The sequence below is a fragment of the Vanellus vanellus genome, assembly GCF_965231255.1.
Source record: "Vanellus vanellus genome assembly, chromosome: 16".
NCBI lineage: Eukaryota > Metazoa > Chordata > Aves > Charadriiformes > Charadriidae > Vanellus > Vanellus vanellus.
The window spans coordinates 10158811-10169673 of NC_138921.1; the positions used below are offsets into that span (position 1 = coordinate 10158811).

General features: G+C 48.7%; 1 protein-coding gene across 5 annotated transcripts in view; it reads right to left on the minus strand.

The window, feature by feature from the left end:
* ULK1 (unc-51 like autophagy activating kinase 1) overlaps positions 1-10063 on the minus strand; it is an 83585-nt gene extending 73522 nt beyond the window's left edge. For 3 of the 5 annotated variants that reach the window (XM_082491683.1, XM_082491684.1, XM_082491682.1), the window contains exons 1-4: positions 9896-10063; positions 9527-9730; positions 8540-8632; positions 8409-8450 (exon numbers count right to left, since the gene is read on the minus strand). In XM_082491683.1, the coding sequence (XP_082347809.1) occupies positions 8409-8450; positions 8540-8632; positions 9527-9730; positions 9896-9949 (393 nt within the window). In that variant the 5' untranslated portion in view covers positions 9950-10063. Of the gene's footprint in view, positions 1-8408; positions 8451-8539; positions 8633-9093; positions 9142-9526; positions 9731-9895 lie in introns of those variants that run through there. The other 2 variants (XM_082491685.1, XM_082491686.1) reach the window with 2 other exon arrangements.
* Positions 10064-10863: the final 800 nt, after the last annotated feature.

Consider the following 10863-nt stretch of genomic DNA (forward strand, 5'->3'; position numbering starts at 1 on the left):
AGGCGTGCATCAGAGCAAACTGAAGACTCGTGCTGCTGGGACACTGAAAAGCAATCACTTCTTACAGCAGTTGTGTGCGTCTGGGGGAAATGCTGCACCAGCCACACCAGTTTGTGCCCCCCGCCGGTCAGCTCTCAGGGAGGCGTTGCTGCCTGACAGCACACACCACAGGTCACATCTGTATGCAGCAGCTGCAGCAGCCCCGCAAGGATCAGAGATTGTGGAGAAAGAAAGCAGCAGAAGCCTGAAAAAGTTTGGACTTTGTGACATGGAGTGGAAAAAAGTAGTTACCCCTTTGCCAACAGGCGGAATAAGACCCAGAAGCTTCTTTAAACAAAAGCAAGCTCCTTTGTGCAAATGGCAATGCATTATGTTAACGCTAACAAGAGAGGAAACTTCAGAATTCTAAAAACATTGATAAAAATATTAAAGATCCGATTTGCTTTTGTATACTTATCCCTCATCTCCTTTCTGTATCACAGGCTTATTATAAAATGAACATTTCAGGTTGAATTCCCCATTACCTTAAGCTCAGTCACATGTATTGGAACAAAATCCTTGCATACCATAAAGTCACATTTTATGAGCCTGCCCAAAGAACAGTAGTAGTGGAGGAGTGCTGTGGGTCCCGGCGGACAATAAGGCAAGCTACGAGAGTGAACATTTCGGTTTTAATCACACACTCACCGAGACATATTCACTTATTGACCTATGTGTAAATACAAGCAAAATGACTCAGTCCGGAAGTCTGATTTTAGAACCAATTAATGTAGTTCTACTAATAAACCTGGGAATGGCTTGGTTTTTTAACGGTATATCCCAAACACAATCTGATACCCTGCAGGAATTGTGTTGGGTTTTTTTGTTTGTTTGTTTTTTCTTTTTTTTTTTTTTTCAAGGAACTCGGAAATTAGAGGCCCAACCTCCATGGGGTTTTCTATGGCAGCTGCACAATGGACTGGCCTTTACAAGTCTTCTGTTTTACATCCACCTATTTCATACTCCATTTACCAGATTTAAGAAAACAAACACACACCACAAGTGTTATAACAAGGAGTTTAAAGAAAAAAGTATGGGTTTTCTTTCAAATAAAAATGATCTTAATTTAAGAGAGGAAAAAATCCAATTACTGGTAGCCAGAGTAACATGGGTTTGAATCTGCAGTATTTAGAAAACAAAGAGAAGCAAGTATGTTTTAAGATATTTAACAATTGCTGGCTACAATTGCCAACTAAATGGAAAAAAAAAAAAAATCTCAGTGAAACACCAATGAAGCAGCCTCCGGAGAGAAAGCCACCCAGCTGCCCGGCCGTGTGCACCGTGACATTAAGCAGCACGCGTGGGAACCACACAGCCTGTGTGCCGCAGACCCGGGCATCAGCCTGAGGGGGCTGTGTCCCAGCCCTGCCCGAAACCACCTCACCCTCCGCTGCCAGCCAGGGTGTCCCGTCCCGTGCCGTCCCATCCCACCAGCAGCTCTCACGCTGGGCCACCAGTGCGTACCAAGCCAGCTGGGAGGCCTTTCCTTCCTGGAGACGTAAGACGCTTTGCTAAATAGGATCTCTAATGACTTAAAATTCTGCATCTTTCACTCCCCCCCACCGGAACCACAGTGTCTGGTTGATCTCTAGTACAGCAGCTCAGCTGACCTAATTCCTCCTGTTATTCTGATGCTAGGAGACAAGCCAGGTGCTCCCGCAGCCAGACAGAACATCATTGCCCGAAGCAACCAGTGATGCAGAATTTGATTCATTTCCATCAGTCCCCCTTGCAACAACCTTGCTTAATAAACAAATGCAGCTTTGAGATCCTCACTTTGCATTTTGAGAGCATCTCTTTATGTTTATGGTGGTATTTAAGGCCTGCACGTCATAAAGCAAGAGCCATCACACAGCTCAAGCACCTCTTTGCTATACACTAAGCACAAAAGAGGTTCTAAAGCTAACTGTTGATAGAGCTATTCCCTGGATTCTGCTGTGGACACTTATTACTACATTTCTCAGAGAATAACCATAACATCTGAGAACAATAAAGATGGCTTCTCTTCAGCAAAGTATGTTTAGGTCTGTACCTGAGAAACATTGCCCTGGAAGACCACACTTTCCATCAAGTTTGCCATTTACTACTGCTACACAAACATGAGTAACAGCAAAAACAAACAAACCCCAAACAAACAAACCAAAGAAAAAACAAACAGCAAAAAAACCCAACATACTTATTTTGAAAACAAAGCAAAACAAAACCAAAAACCTCCTCTCCTTGACTTTGCAGACAAAAGACCACCACCTCTGGTGACCACCCCTGTGTCTGGCTTCTCACTTCCCACTCTATCTCACTCTGCCTCAGGGAAGACACAGAAGTCCACTTCAGAAGACCAGAGCTTCTCCAGGAGCTTCCCCAAAGCTAACCAGAGCCATCCAACTCAGGTTCCTACCACCACCACCCCTGCGTTTGTTGTTTGCTAGCCTGCCTGTTGTACAACAGCTTTTCAGTTGGTATCAACAGGTGGGAAGGCAGGGGGTGTAGGAAAGGGAGAGGAAAAAGGAAGACACACGAAAGTGAACTGTATCCTCATTTCTCTACACAGGCTTGAGCATTAAGATGAGCTTTTGAAACACACAGTTTTATTGCAGTTTCACAGTTTAGGGTCAAATCCAGTCCAGCCACAAAATTAAATCTTTCAACTGGGCTTCGGTTTGGACCTATAAATATTTGAAAGAAATTCAAACAGTGGTTTTCCATCTGAATTCAGCTACTGATGAGGAGGCACCTCTTCCCCTCCATCTTCCAAATCTCCACCTCCTTGCTTTCCTCACTCCAACCAAATGCATTCAATCATCACAAGGATTTAAACCATGGAAATTTTCATAATGGAAACACTGATGGAGCTTCAAGAAGAGAAGCACGACTAGCACCTCAGCCATTACCAGAGCTTTGCTGTCAAACTGTGAACACAACAGCCTACCAGTTTCCGATTACTCCTGGGAAACATTCCTTAATCTGTCATTATAGTCTGAGTAATGCTACCTTCCACAGGAGCTTTAGAGGCTATTAACTTCCACGTCGCCAGCTCTTCCATGACATCCTAATCATGTGAGAGGAACACAGGTATGTGCTTTACACACAGCATGAGTAAAACAGTGATCATGATTTCAGAAATGCAACAAGACCACTCCCTCTAAAAAAAGCCCATGACTCCTCTGAGGTCTGTATTTAGTGGTCAGCATTTGCTAGATGTTTCTGTGACCTGCACAGCGGGGTACTCAGCTAGTGAAGCCGACATTAAACAGAGTTTCAAGACTATAAAATTCTCTACTCTCCATAAACACAGCCATTTTGGTCCTCTAAACTCTCAAGCCTCATCCTACAAAACTACTGGCAGAGGGCGGTTGGGTTTTTGTCCTTTTCCCCTTCTAGCTCTAAATTAAGCCGAATCCAATCTTCGGTAACAGAGTGATTCGCTTCAACAGATGCGAGGATGCTGACAGAGCAGGATAGCAGACACCCCATTCTTGTCCGCAGCGCAAACAGAGAGAGAGAGGACTGCTTGGCAGTTCAGAGAAGCCTGCACTTTACACCCACTCACCAGGCAGCTTGCCAGCTTCGCTCGGGGATGGAATTAAAACAGGATTTAACCAGGCAGGCAGCCTGACCCCGGAGTGTGATCTCCCAGGCACAGAGTGCCTCCTCAGTCATTCCAAGTGTCACAGCGGAGCCCTGCCTCCTAAGACAGGGCACCCCAACAGCAGTGCCTGAGGAGCAGAAGATCCTGCATTAGGTGGCACGAGAGGTGGCGAGGCAAGGAGGTGACACTGCAGCAACACTGATTCATCCAACATCACGCTCATCGGCAAAGTGCTGCAGCAGAAGCGAGCGGTGCTGGAGGGCACACCAAAGGACACTGCCGCACACGGAGCTCCGGAGGTCCCAGGGGACAGCAGGAGGCACGTACACAAGATGTGGACTAGCAGCTAAAGGCTCCATGTCGGAAAAGGGTGATGGTGCAGACAGCACAACAGAATACCACAGCCCAGCAGACAGGTCCTATTGATCACAAGGACCTTCTATACAGCAGGAATAGAACAAGCCTGTTATTACTTGGCTCTCAAGCCCAGCCCAGGGTGACTGATGGCTAAGCTGAGACATGTTTGTTCTGCTACCCATGCCTTAATCCATGTGCACAAGAAAAACTGCACTGCAAGGACTCTATGTTCTTTGTCTCTAGGAGCTCCAGGTGATACAGTCACCCCAGCAAAAACATTTTTGGTGAGTCCACACTGCACGAGTTAAGCATTCCTCTCAGCTCATCCCAAGCTGGTGAGTACAATAAGCCAACTCGACATAAAATTACAGAAAGCGGACCCTCAGGTAACCTAGGCTGAGCCAGAAATTCAGCAGCACAGTGCCTTGTGTGACATTAACAGCCACGTTTCCACAACCAGTCTATCTCACCTGTGCAAAAACTAGAAAAAAAAAAAAAAAAACAAACCCCACTTAATACCCGCACAAGCACAGTCATAGCTAGGCTGCTTTAAGAAGCAAGCTCAGATCACAGCATACAACTATGGAGAACATGCCAGTAAAATAATCCTTCTTCCCATTTCATGCAGAAAAACACTTTCTAATATCCAAAGCATGATTTATGTCCAGCAATAGCAGATTTTCTGCCCTAGCACCAACATAGCCACATGCGAGATCTTCAGTTGACATGTATTCAACCAACCTTCCTGAGGCAGCTGGCACAGCGCAGGGAGGAAAACATGCCCAGGACCTCCCATTGCCCTAAAAATCTTATTTACAGGTAAGAACCTACTTCTTATTAGTGCTGCATGAAGCTGCCTAGTGCACAGTGCTCCCAGGTCCTCACAAGTTCACGAATTACTTTCCTACCATTGAATCCCCTTGGCTAATCAAGTGGCCTTTGGTCACAGGTTCAGATTCAACATCCCGAGTCACAAAAGAAACCGAAGCAAATCCCACACACCAGACCACACACTGCTAAGCTTTCAGCATCATCATGCGTGAAGAGTTGAGCTGATCCTCAGAGTTTTGGAAATCCATTTTCCAAGAAACCCCATTTCCCGACCAAGTCATCACCCGGCGGAAACTATCATTTGTATCCTTGTTGTCACCGATTTCCACTTTAAGGGCTAAAAGCTCACTTGGCTGTCTTCAAACTGAGCAAGGAGACTTCTGGTATCCAGATGTCCCTCTAGACTGCTGTGCTCCCCTCAACTTCTGCAGTCTGGAGACCCCAACTCCAGCCCCTCTGCAAGTCAGGGATTGCTCAGTAGCAACTAACGCACTCCACATGGTGCAATACGGTTTCTACATTATGCCAATATCTCCTGTGCCGAGGAAAGGTCCACACCGCAACTCCATACACACACTAAACAGACAGTACTTTTAGAAACACAACACGATTTATCCTCTTTTTGAGCAGGGGTTCTCGCATTAGGCTCCTAGAATATTCACAGGACCTCTCATTAATACATGAGCACATAATAATGGGAATATGCATATTTCATTTTGTGAGCTGTTCTCATGTAATGCTGCTGCTCTTAGGACACCAGTGAGGGGATCTATAAAAGTCCAGACACTGCACTTTTATGCATTAAGCATTCACCAGTATCATTTATTCCTAGGAAGCTTCTTATTTTGTCACTACTTATGAGCCAATATCACAAAGATCTATGAAACAAGACGTTTTCCTGGATTTCACGGGTAAAGTAAGTGTGCCAGGGTGAGAGCTGCTGTCAGTATTAACTATCAGCACTGCAAGTGTCTGTCTGGGGCAAGTCTAGCATTACATCAAAAATCTTGAATGGTACAAGGCCTGGTTAGCATTAGCTTTTAACCAGGAAAATGCAAACGAAAGCATCATTGAGTGTAATCACTTGCTTACAGCCGCTGTGGTTTTGGCAACCATTTCCTTGTGTGTAAAGCACACACGAGTAAAAGTTAAAGTCACCGTTGACAGGAGGTGCAGGGGAAGGGACAACACAAAATGCAGCAATAGACAAAGCTACAGAGCAACATGGAGATTCACAGGAAATATTTTTTCCTTTTTGCTCTATGATGTTGTAATAGAAGGATTAACCTCCTCAGTTTTAGAAAGCCTAAAAGTAAGGGCTCAATTAACTGCAACTATGACATTTTTGAGAGTAAATATATACGCAGCTATGAATGAAGCAACCAATCTAGTATCAGAGGAACAAGGTGAGTAGTAAGTAGTCTTTTCCACAAAGCAGGGAGAGGTGGGCAGCCTTCCACAGAACCGCACTTTTACCTCTGCAGTAATTTACTCACATACAACTCCTAAGCGGGCACAGAGCGAGGCCAAAAACTGGGACACATTACACACACAACCTAGGCGGGTGGACGGCATCAGACTGTCTGGTGACCGATCACCTTACACCAGAGGAGACTCCACACCCTGGCAGCACTATATAACATCCACTGCCACCTAAGCCATCTCATTTTGTCCAAGAAATCAAGTTACCCAGGTCACACAAGGACTCTCTGACAAAGCTGGTAACTAAACATATACCTGGGCATGCCTTGAGCCCAGGACCATTCTCAAGTTCCTGTTTTGTGGTATCTTACACAGCTTCTTGCTAATACCTCACCAGGCTCTGTTGCTGTACGTAGAATTTAACTAAAGCTCATTTGCCATCACATAAGGAGAAAAATGCATTGCTGCAGTTGTAACCGTGATGAAATCACTCCTCTTGCAGGAAATGTCTTTGAGCTCCTTCCTACCCAGCAGTTATTTGAAGCAGGACAAGGAACAGAACATGAACAAAGCTTTTGAAAGATCTGCAATAAGCAAATCCAGCAGCATAATGCTTCATACAAATGCAAACTATAGAGGAAGTGCAGGAGCAGCCACTCACTCCCTCAACTGAAAAGTTTAAAGTAAACTTTGAAGGTACAGAGGAGAATGAAAACAAACACGAGATCTAATCCCCCAAGTGGCCTGTGCCCAGAGGAAACTTCCCCAGCTCTCTGAGCTACATTAAGATTGCACGCGTCAGGCCAAAGGCAATCACTGCTTTGCACGACCAGCTCTAAAGGGTGGTTCAGGAGCAACCAAAGCTTATTTCCAAGGAGCAATCCTGTTCCCGGCAGCCTTGCATCCATCCTAGAGCAGCCCGAAACCCCCCACATTTGCCTCTCGCCAAAACAACGCCAGGCACACCACACTTCCCAGGGACCTGGCCCCCCACAGCGCCTTGCCATCACCCCCTGCTCCAGCAGAGACGACACAGTGGGTGACACAGCCCAGGGGGGGCTGCAGGGACCCGGGTGACGCGGGGAGACTACAGCACCCAGAAGGCATTGCAATTAGGCTGTACCAACCGGCTGGGACTCATGTTTGGGGTGACGCGGAGGCCACCAGAGCCAATCCACGGGAGAAGGAGGAATGTCAACAAACACGGCGGCCTGCGGGACATGTGATATCAGGGACAGGGCAGGCAGCTCCCGATAAGCCACCCCAGGGCCACCCGGGGGGGGTCCATCAGAGCCAGCGGTCACGCAGCCATCGCTGGCAAACATCAGACCTTCAGGCGACACAGGCTGTACCGATGCACCACACGCCAGCCCCTCCATCCAGGAACATGAGGGCTCCATTTTAGGCTTTTTGATCCTGCGGTGGTTTTGTTTGGTTTGGTTTTGTTTTTAAAAAAGAAAGCATTGCTAATGTCAGAGAAAACATGTGCCATGACCCAGCAGTATTGTTTCTAACTAAAAATTCAAGGGGGGGAAACAAAAAAAAGTCATTGGATAACTTGGGTTTCAGAGCAGATCAGTTTTAGCCCCTTAGATTAGATCTTCAGAGCTGACTTTGAAGGAAAAAGCAACTGTGGGAAACCACAATAATCTAAAAATGTCTGCTGCAATTTTTAACACTTAGTGATTGCCACAAGGACAACAGAAAAATGCAACTGAAAATCCTCTGGAACTGAAGACAATCATATGCTACAAAGTCATGCTCACACTATTTTTACATCACTCAGGAAACAAAGAAATTTTCTTAGGGATTATATCCAGACCAGAGAAAGAAAATAAAAGGTAGGCATGCCAAGAATAACTACTGTAATTTTATTTCTAAAATTTTGAGAACTTATAAGGTACCAACACAGATATATTCACCAGACACTGCATAACATCCTGGGAGCAGGAGCTCCCACCCCAACTCCCAACTGCATAAGAGTTCTGTGGTCCAGACAACAACTAATACATGATCCGCTCAGCCATGTTTGTTTATCTTCCCCTAACTTATCAGAAGACTTCCCCCCCCACAACACATTTGATTATAAACATCTGTTAAAAACTGAAATTCCACAAACTCCATTCAACCTCTCCCAAATCCAGAATGCTTTGCCATAACTGAATGTATTTACCTGGAAGTCATACAAGGCAACGATGTTTTCATGTTTCAATTCCTAGAAAAAGTAAAACAAAGGCCATAAGCTAGGAGCAACAAAGGACATACAGAACAAAGACTGAAGAAAACAAGTCAGTCTACTTTTACCTTAAGTATTTTTATTTCCTTGCCCAGCAGAGTTTGAGATTTTGCAAGGTTTTTCTTGTTAATGCATTTCACAGCTACTTCCAGCTCAGGCTTCTGAAAGAGTGAATATGTAATTCAATAATAAATGTAAATTTCACCATTAATTTACATTAGGATAAGCAGCTTCTTAACAGATCACAAATGCTACTGAAAGAAGTGTCTTGCAGCACCGGTAAAGGCCTCTCACTTTATATCCTAATGCCTATCCCTCACTTGTTCAGACTTGCCCTTTCCTGAATTATGCTTGTCAGCCCAAGGTTTGGGTTTTTGTTACTCCTTTATACCACGATTATCCTCTTATTTAATCACTAGAAATAAACGCACTGTGGGAACCATGGCTTATCCCAAGCCCTAATGATGGAAAATCCACCGCCGGATTGGTTTCCTTTTATTTACCAGCGGGCGATTTCCCCCTACTCTTGGAAAAATTAAGTGGAGAAGGAGAAAACTTCATAGACACAAAAGAAAAAACAAAAAAAAAAAAACCAAACCCAAAGCAAGAGCCCTCTACACACTTCACAGACGGGGGTGGTGGTGGTGGTGGTTTTTTGGGGTGGTTTGTTTGTTTTTTGTTTTTTTGTTTTTTTGGTTTTTTTTTTTTCTCGTTTTCAAGGCAAGGGCCAGTTTTGGCGACCAGGAGGGCTTTGCGGCGGGTCACCGTTCTGGCAAGGCAAAGCCGCCTGCCCGGGTCCTGCTGGCACACACGCCTGCCTCCCAAAAAAACCCTCCCGAATAACAATAACAAATAATAATAAATATGTCTACCATCCCCAGAGCTGCCCCAGAGCCCGGGGCTGATGCCCAGGCTAAGAATAGCAGGCCCAGCGCGGAGGGGGGGGGAGCGGGACGCGGTGCCCAGCTCGGCCCAAACCCCACACATCTGGAAATAAAAAGCAGAGAGGGGATGAAAAAAACCAAAAAGAAGAAGATAAAGACGAGATTACTCACCTCTTTGTGCCTGCCCTTGAAGACGACGGCGAAGGCTCCGTGCCCGATCAGGTCCTTCCTGCTGAACTCAAACTTTCCCACCGTCTCCATGGCGCTGCGCCGGGGGGTCCCCGGAGCCGGCGGGGGGGCTGCGGCCGGGAGGGCTTCAGAACTGCAAAGGGACGAGGAGGAGGAGGAGGAGGATGGCGGTGATGAAGGAGCTGCCTTGAAAGAAAATTAAACCTCTCCCGATCCAAACGCAACGGGTCACCCCCCCCCTCACACCGCTCCCCCCATCCCCCGCCGGAGCCGCGGCCCCGCTCCTGTCAGCTCCCCCCGGGGAGCAGCCGCAGCCCCTTCTCCTGTCAGCCCCGGGCTCCGCTCCCCCACCTCGCCCTCCTCCATGGGCTGCCTCTTCCTGCAGAGCGGCCGGGAGCGGGTCATTGTTGGAGGCCGGGGAGAAGTTGGCTCCTCAGCAGCGGGCCTTCCCCATCTCCTCCTCAGGACGGACCGGCGCGGCTCCTCCGGCGGCCGCCTCAGGCGGGGCTCCCCATGCCGAGCCCCGGCCCTCCCCGCCCGGCAGGCGCGGCTTGGCCGAGAGTCCACCTTAAGCGCGAGCCACCTTAACGCCCGCTCCACCTTACGGGAGCGGTCCACCTTAAGCGCGAGTCCACCTTAAGGGCCGCCTGCGCCCCCCGACTCTCGGTACAGAGCGGGGGCCGGGATTACCCCCGGGGTCCCGCCGACCTCCCGGGGCCTCACCGCCCGCCCGGGCCCAGACAAAGCTCTGCGGAGCGCGGCGCGGCGCGGTGCGGCCGGGAGGAAGGTGCCGGCCGCGGCGCAAGCGCGGTGCGCGGCAGCGGGGGAGGCAGGCGCGGAGCGGCGGCGGCGGCACCTGAGGCGGAGGGGGCCGAGCCCGGCGCATTTAAAGGCGCCGCCCGCGGGCGGCCCTGAGTCAGCGGCGCGGCGCGGCCCCGTGTGCCCCTGGAGCCGGTGACAGGAGGGCTCCTGTCACTGCCCCCCACCCGCGCCCTTTGAGAAATGATCCCAACAACTAAAGAAATGGGGCCGCTCGGGCGAATTGTTACAAATTCACCACAGGATGGGTGACGGATCCCGGGCGGGACCCCAGGGGCTGGGGTGGAGGTGGGCCCCACGTCCGCAGCACCCCAGAGCGGCCCGGGTCCTCCGCAGGCCCCGGCCCTTCTCCACAGCCCGCTATGGTGGGGGCCCACGGCCCCGCCGCCCCTCTGAGGGGGCCGACCCAGACCTCCCGCTCGCCCTGAGGAGGCTCTGCGCTGAGAAACCCCTCGACGCCCCGCTGCAGGGCTCGGTGTGCGAGCGTTGATGCCATGAGA